Source organism: Sphaerodactylus townsendi, linkage group LG05 (assembly GCF_021028975.2).
Source record: "Sphaerodactylus townsendi isolate TG3544 linkage group LG05, MPM_Stown_v2.3, whole genome shotgun sequence".
In the NCBI taxonomy this organism is placed as follows: Eukaryota; Metazoa; Chordata; class Lepidosauria; order Squamata; family Sphaerodactylidae; genus Sphaerodactylus; species Sphaerodactylus townsendi.
In genome coordinates, this window is record NC_059429.1 from 4,946,256 (window position 1) to 4,954,693 (window position 8,438).

At 54.9% G+C, this 8,438-nt stretch overlaps 1 protein-coding gene across 1 annotated transcript; it reads left to right on the plus strand.

The window, feature by feature from the left end:
* Positions 1-3,501: 3,501 nt before the first annotated feature.
* On the plus strand, positions 3,502-6,862 carry KLF2 (Kruppel like factor 2). The gene is given in 5 exon segments (XM_048497647.1): positions 3,502-3,636; positions 4,690-5,106; positions 5,108-5,503; positions 5,505-5,550; positions 6,154-6,862. Coding segments are annotated over 4 exon segments (1,020 nt in total). The 5' UTR covers positions 3,502-3,636; positions 4,690-4,704; the 3' UTR covers positions 6,330-6,862.
* The last annotated feature ends 1,576 nt before the right edge of the window (positions 6,863-8,438 follow it).

Consider the following 8,438-nt stretch of genomic DNA (forward strand, 5'->3'; position numbering starts at 1 on the left):
AACCAAGTGCCCAAATTGGTAAATCCCAAAACCCACTTATTTATCATAGAAGTGCCAACCGCGGCAATTTAACCTGAATCACTGAGGAGGTTTGGTTTAGAAAAAAAGCTGAGTTGGCTCCGGGAGGTGTGCTGTTACTTTCGAGGGAGTAAGCTTGGTGGTAAGTCAGTGGCTTTGCTTTGAAGCAAAACTCTTCCAGCGTGGGTGAATGCAACCTTAGGAGGGTTTATAGAAGCAAGCTCCAATTCGCAAGCAATCGAGCTTACTCCCCAGATAAAGATCTGCTGCTCTTTGGTACTTTGCATGAAAATCCTCAGTGGGGTTTTATTGGCAGCTTAACAGGGTTTCCCTACACCTGCTTCCCCAAAACTAGGTCTTAGGTTTTAATGCTAATAATGGGGCCCAGTGGCCCTGACCAGCCTAGATGTGTGTGTGGGGTGTGGTGCCCACCGAGAGGGGCTCTAGAGTGCCACCTCTGGCATCCCTGTGCCATAGGTCCGCCCACCATTGGGTTAGATAGCCTCTTTGTGTCTCTGGGTTCAACTCTATGATCTCTGCAATGATAAATGTACCAGATGAACTGGGCATTTGTCTCATCTATACTCCAACCAGCCTGCAAATCAGAATATATTTGAGAGATTTTCTTAACAAAACAAAATCAACATAACCTATCATCAATTTCTGGAAATTTTAAAACACAAACGTGGAAATCCACAAGTAGTGAAATATTGTAAACAATCGAGAGTGTGTGAATGCAATGGATGGAGCAGAGTATGGTTTCTTTGCCACTCTTGTCCAATTTTAAAGGTCCTCCAATGAGGTACAATGAGGGACCACCTGTCCAATTGGGTTCAAGTTCTCTACCAGTGGGGTTCTAGACCTCTCCAGTCTCATCAGATTACCCAGTTCCTCAGTAAATCCAGGTTCCTGATTCTGCCTGGAGCAGGAGTTGAGATATGGCGTTAGAGCGTAATTCCTTTAAAATGACAGTCAGTTTAAAGTGGTCCAGGACCTTTTAGCGAAATTACCGTGTTCGGGCTTCCCCTCGGCGCTCTCGCGGCGAGGAGTCATCGAAGGCACCATTTTGAGCAGCGCCGGAATAGACAGCATTGAAACTTAAGAGCAGCAAAGTGGAGCTGCGGCTCGTTGTTGCCGCCCTGTAGAGTGAAGTGCAGGTGGATTACACTACTCGGCGGTAAAAGCGCGCAATAAACGGTGAGTGGGGAAAGGGCCATAGTTCCTTGTCCGTGTCACCAAGAGGTGCACATTGCCACCCCTGGACCAGGCATTGAGGACCGAAGGTTTTTCTGGCCCATAGTAACCTAGGAAATATACACCTTTTGTGACTCGTACAGCATGTGGCACCCGCAAGGGCTCCCCTTTGAAGAAGAAGAGTTGGATTTATATTCCCCCTTTCTCTCCTGCAAGGAGACTCAAAGGGGCTTTACAATCTCCTTTCCTTCCCCAACCCCACAACAAACACCCTGTGAAGACAGGTGGGGGGGCTGAGAGAACTCCGCAAGAACTGTGCTTAGCCTAAAGTCACCCAGAAGCTGAAGCGATGTTGGGTACCCATTGGAAGAGTTACACGGTTGCTTCCAAAGCAAAGTTTTCACCAACTACCACTCAAACTTACTCCCAAATAACGCATGCCCTCAGAACCAGCCGCTTTTTTTCATAAGAAATTAAAACCTCAGTGCATTCAGGTTAAGTTGCCCGTGTTGACGCATTCTGGCGATAAATAGAAGTGGGCTCTTTGGGTTGCAATTTTGGGCCTTTCGGTCTCGAAAGGTTAAGCCATCACCGCTGGTATAGTGCCTTTCTGATGTTGTGGGTTTTCCGTAAGCTATCTGGCCAGTGTTCACAATGCCGCGTTTCCTCCTGGCAACTTTGCCTTGCATCCATGGCTGAAGCTTCTTCGAGTAGGAATAGGGCCTTTTCCGTCCAGATAGCCAAGACCTATACATACCATTTAAAATTAGAAAAAGACAAGGGAAAAATTCTATTAAAACCGGACTTAAAAAAAAGCTAAGTAAAATGACGAGTAAAAGTGGCTGATTATGTGGAAGAGAGAAGTGTGAAAAGCGCATTACAGAAGACCACAATATACAAATCTGTGCACCGTTCTCAGATATGGTGCAGGTGCAGTAAAGCATTAGGCGTCAAAACTTCACATTTCAAGATGTTTATGGACTACAGTTTCCATCATCCCCCTGCCAGCATGATGCTGGCAGGGGATGATGGAAACTATGAATCCATAACATCTGGAGAACGATGAGTTTGATTATTATCCATGCAATAGGAGGAATGTTACATTGACTTCCTAAGGGGTGTGTGGGCTGGGGGGGTGGGACCAACATCTTTGGTTATGCGATTGCACGTGATATTTTCTAACTTGGTTTGAAGGTCCGTGTTTCCATCCACATATAGTCATGCTCCTTTATTACACCTGTGTAATATCTGAAACAGGCTGCTCGTGGCGTAGGAGGTTAAGAGCTGGTGTATCTAACCTGGAGGAACGGGTTGATTCAGCTCTGCCGCCCTGAGCTTCAATGAGCTTCTCTGGGGAATTCAGATTAGCCTGTGGCTCCCACACCGCCAGCTGGGTGACCTTTGGGATAGTCAAGCAGCTCTCGAACTCTCTCTCAGCCCCAACCCACCTCACAGGGTGCGTTTGTGGTGAGGGGAAGGGGCAAGGAGATTGTCAGCCCCTTTGAGTCTCCTGCGGGAGGGGGATAGAAATCCAACTCTTCTTCTTCTTCTTCTTCTTCTTCTTCTTCTTCTTCTTCTTCTGCTTCTTCTTCTTCTTCTTCTCTCTCTCTTTATGCCCTTTTACTCAAGCTTGGCTTCACTCTGGTTCTTCCAGGTAATTGTCGCAGCCTTTGGTTTTATTATTTCCCCTTCCATACCTGACCCCTGACCGGGGGCCGAACCCCCCCCCTCGCCGCCGCCAGCCCCACTTGGGGCTCTTTTTTGCTTCACCAGGCCAAGCGAGCCTCTGTCCCCGCGGCGGGATCCCTGATGCTGCAACTTCGCCGCCGCCTCTTCGGGGGCCGCCTCCCTCTCCGGCCCGGCGCCCCGATACGCGTCCTCCTCCGCGGCCCCACGGTGTGGGGCAGGGGTGGTTCAACCGAAGCCCCCCGGATATTGCATAGTACAATTCCCATCAGCCCCTGCCAGCATGGGGAATTGTAGTCCATGCACAGGGGCTGATGGGAATTGTAGTCCATGCACATCTGGGGGGCTGTAGTTGGAAGACCCCTGGTGCGGGGGGACCCCTGTGCGCGGCCGGGCTGCTGCTGCTGCTGCTGGTCTTCCTGCGGCCGCCGCCGCCGCCGTCGGGCTTTTATAGCGGGGCTAAATTTAGGCCGGGCCGCCGGGCGGGCCGAGGCTGGGGCTGGCTGCGGGGCCGTCGGACGCGTTTCCTGCGCTCCGGCAATTGGCCTGCGCGCGTCTTAAAAGCGGGGCGGCGGGCCCGGCCCGGCAGACCCAGCAGACGCCGCCCGCCCGCCCGCCCACCCCCGCCGCCGGGATGGCGCTGCTGCTGGGCGACCCCGCCGGCCCCCGCCTGCCCTCCTTCGCCTCCTTCTGCAGCCGCGACGGCCACTGCGCCCACACGCCGCCGCCGCTCCCCAAGTAAAGTGGGCTGGGCCGGGCCTGGGCGGGAGAAGGCACTGCATTCTGCACGTTATCAGAGGGACGCCTGCTGGGTCGGCAGACGGGCCGGGGAGAAGAAGCGGCAGCTGGCCCACCGGCCGGCCCACCGTGGGGCGGCGTTGGGACTGCCCTCCAAGCGGCTCCAACGGGCCCCACCACCCTGGCTCCAACGGGCCCCACCCCCCTCAAGTGCTGGGACTTGCCTCCGTGGCTCCAACAGGCTCCCTCTCAACCCCCCGGCTGGGACTTTGCTCCCTGTGCTCCAACGGGCCCCCCACCCCATTTGGCTCCAACGGGCCCTCTGTACCCCGGTATGCTGGGACTCTGCTCCCCCGCGGCTCCAACGGGCCCCCACCCCTGGCCCACCGGGCTCCCCCCACCCCCGGCGTTGGGACTTGCCCTCCGCGGCTCCAACAGGCTCTGCACCCTCGGGCAAGTTGGCCTTGCCCACCCCGGCTCCAACGGGCCCCACCCCACCCCTGGCTTGGGACTTGCCCTCCGCGGCTCCAACGGGCCCCCCACCCCCGGCGTTGGGACTTGCCCTCCGCGGCTCCAACGGGCCCCCCACCCCACGGCTCCAACGGGCCCCCCACCCCCGGCATTGGGACTTGCCCTCCACGGCTCCAGCGGGCTCCCCCACCCCACGGCTCCAGCGGGCCCCCACCACCCCCCGGCGCTGGGACTTGCACCCCACGGCTCCAACGGGCCCCCCACCCCCGGCTTTGGGACTTTCCCTCCACGGCTCCAACGGGCCCCCCACTCCCGCTGGGACTCCGCCCCCCACTGCCCAACGGGCTCCCCACCTCTAATGGCTCCAACGTGGGCTCCTCTACCTCAAGCTTTGGGACTTGCCTCCCTCCATGTTTCATAACGTGGCCTCCTGACAGCCCCCCACACCCCGGGGCTGTGGGAAAAAGTCCCCTCTTCTACGGCCGCACGTGGGGGGGGGGGGCGGGGGAGGGCAGCACACATGATGGGGGCATCTCTCTCTCCGCCGGTCTCTCAATTGCCCTTTTTCTCCCCCTCCTCTAGAAATGGAAGTGCAGCATGCAGGCGAAGCTGCTGCAGCCGTGTCCCCTACCGGGAGGGGCCCCAGAGACCGTGGTGGACTGCTGCCCCGAGGCCGACGAGGACCTCAACACCGTGCTGGACCTGATCCTCGCTCTGGGCGCTGAGGACCCCTTTGCCCAGGACCCCTCCTGCGGGGAGTGCGACGGGAGGGCCCTGGAAGCTGGCCCCTTCTACGAGCCGAGCCCCCAGCCCGGATGCTACAACCTGCCGGAGCGGGGCAGCCCCCGCTGCCACGCGGGCCGCGTTGCAGCCGGACCGGACGAACTACAGCCTCCTGACGGTCAGGGGCGCTGCTGTGGCCTCGGCTTTATGGGACAGCGGAGGCGTATGGGAGAGCTGGAGCCGGAGATGGGCGGCACGGGCCGCTGGTGGGGTCTGGGTCCCTCGGCCCAGCCCCAGGATCAAGCAGGAAGGCAGTCCGCCTTGTATGATGGCCGGCTCCCCCCAGATCCCTGGGGCAGAGACCCCGCCCTTGGGCCCCGACGATCTCATGGTGGTGGAGTGCCAAGGGCAGGTGCCCCTGCCCGTTCCCCAGGGCTGCCATCCCGCGGCTGGCTACACGCACCCGCCAAGCCACCTCCGGTACCCGAGCGCTTCTCCCTTCAGCCTGTTTGAAGAGGGGCCCTGCCAGCCCTCTGACCCGAGGGGCATGCTCACCCCCCCATCCTCTCCCCTGGAGCTGCTGGACGCCAAGCCCAAGAGGGGCCGCCGGTCCTGGCCGCGCAAACGGACTGCCACGCATTAATGCTGCACCTAAGCACCGGCTGCGAGAGCGTGACACCAAGAGCTCGCACCTGAAGGCGCACCTGCGGACACATACAGGTAACTGTCCCACGGTGAAACGGGCCGATGGGCGGAGGGGGGCAGCAGGACTAGCAGAGAGGAGCAAAGCCAAGTGAACCCCACTTGGCTCGGGCACAGCGGGTTGCCCAAGAGCTGCACAAGCCCCAGGACTTCTTTCCAGCATTGGTACCCTGTTTCCTGAATATAGGGCATCCCGAAAAAATAATAGGGCAATGAGTAGAGGGTTTTGCTGAAGGTCGCAGTAATAAGAGCATCCCTCGAAGAGAGTAAGACGTAGCAAAGTTTTTGTTTGGAAGCATGCCCGACGAACAGAACACAGGAAAAATAAGACATCCCCTGAAAATAAGACATAGCGCATCTTTGGGAGCAAAAATTAATATAAGACACTGTCTTATATTCGGGGAAACACGGTAGCAGCAGTTGTACAAATGTAGATGCAGTGGGACCTTGACTCAATTCCAGTGGGGTTTCTCCTGCCAGGGAATTGCAGCTTCTTAGGGCTCACTTGCTCCTTCCTGCAGCGCCCCCCTCCCTCCTAGGAGACCACTGCCTTCTTCCCACAGAGGCAGCCACCGTGTCCTGGGGCATGGGCCAACTCTTGTGTATTTTCCCCCCCAACAGGCGAGAAGCCCTACCATTGCAACTGGGATGGATGCGGCTGGAAATTCGCTCGCTCTGACGAACTCACGCGCCATTACCGCAAGCACACCGGGCACCGCCCCTTCCAGTGCCACTTGTGCGACCGAGCGTTCTCCCGCTCCGACCACCTGGCTCTGCACATGAAGCGGCACATGTGACGGGGCGGAGCCAAGAGGACGCCCCAGAACTTTGGGGGGCTGCCTAACTGGTACTATGTCTGTGGGAGAGACTGAGTGGGCCGTGGGCTGGAGGTGGCATCTGAGTCTCTCCTGATTCCTGCTGCCTGTTCTCCACGACCCGGGCAAATGGAGCTTATTTATGGGCCGCTGCCGGCGCCTAGAAAAGTGACCAAGGGCTGTCCAGATGTGGAGACCGCAGCTGACAGATGGCCTGGAGACCATAAGCTGGAAGCGCCACGAGGACTATTTGGGAGGGACTCGGGGTTCTCCCCAACCAAAGCATCCAGATCTTTCAACCATGGTGGCTTAAACTGTGCATCTCAAACTTGCGTGATCTACACTAGGAACACGGGGCTCGATGTCCTGTTGAAGAACTTTTAAAAATATAAATATTGTTAATATTTTTATAGACAAATACGCACGTTAACAGACAAATGGATATGTTGCCTGCTCTTTTTTTTTTACCTGAAAATATTTTTAACATTTTGTAAAATAAAGCAATCTTTCGCCGATGTGTGTTTCTCCTCTTAAACTGTAAGGCTTGCCTGAAAATAGAGCCTGAACTACTCAGAATTGTGCCTTGGCTGGGTGCTGCAGCTCCACCGTAGTCCAACGACAGTAAGCAGGAAATAGTCTCGCAGACCACAGGGCAAGACACAGCACCGAAAGCGGGCTCTTTAATTCAAAAACAATCAGGACTGTAATTTTAGTCTCGTTTTTAGTTTATTTTTTAACCTGATTGAGTAGCAGCCCGAAATATCTTCCAGATGCAGTTGTGGCTGTGCCAGCATCAGCCTGTGGACTTGCTCCTTTACTCCCAGATGTAAACATTCGATTCCTGTAATTATGGCTCCTGGTCTTACACAGAGCTCCCAGCCTGTCCCAACAGCTCTGTGTGGAGTGGGGAGGTTTCTTTCTCTCAGTAGTATATGGCAAGCCTTGACCATCAAACTAGCCTCTCCACCCATACTGGTCATGAGGCAGGTCAATTTCCACAATAAGAATGATTTTAGTAAAACAAGTGTGCTGCCCCCACCCTTCCCTCTGTCTTTGGCAGAAATAAACATGGGGGTGGCTGCAGCGTAAAGCAGTCATAATAAGGGAAGTTTAAACCTTGAATTATTGTATTGTCAAAGGCTTTCACGGCCGGATTCAAGTGGTGGTTGTGGGTTTTCTGGGCTGCGTGGCCTTGGTCTGGTGGATCTTGTTCCTAACGTTTCGCCTGCATCTGCATCTTCAGAAGATGCTGGCCACAGATGCGGGCGAAATGCAGACCATGGCCACACAGCCCGGAAAACCCACAACTACCCTGTTTCCCCTAATATAAGACATCCCCGAAAAATAAGACATAGTAGAGGTTTTGCTGAAGTGCAAAATATAAGGCATCCCCCGTAGGGAAAGTGTAAGACATATAGCAAAGTTTCTTTTGTTTGGGAAGCATGCCTGACTCTAGACAGAACACAAGAAAAAATAAAGACATCCCCTGAAAATAAGACATATAGCGCATCTTTGGGAGTAAAAGAAATTAATATAAAAGACACTGTCTTTATATTTGGGAAAAAACTCACAGTTACTTTGGAATTCATTGGTTTAGGGGAGTAGGACAGAACTGGGGGTGCACAGGAGAGCCTGCAGAAAGGGGGGTCTGTGCTGCAAGAGATATTACAATGACGGCTCCCGGCTTCCCCCTCAATAGTGACTGTGCCGGGAAAAACAAACAAAAAAACTCTTAAATGGGTTTAAATTGGCAAATGCAGAAAAGAAAAATACACTGACAATTTGCATGAAAGGGTCTGGTGCTTTATACTTTGTTGTCCAAATTAGTGGGTCTCCATTGAAGAAAATGACGGGGGGGGGGGGGGTCTATTGAAAGCAGCCAGAGTGAGTGTTCCTATGTGAGGAGAAAAATATACTGTCCCTCCTTGAGGCCAGGGCACAGGAAGCAGGAGAGAGTGAAACATCTGCCCGCTGCTTCCACAATGCAGAGATGACTTACCAACCAGAAACAGTTGCACAACGTTACTCCAGAAAGACAGTGACAGATGGGCCAAAACAATTGGCTTGATTGCTGCAACTAGTTCAGCCATT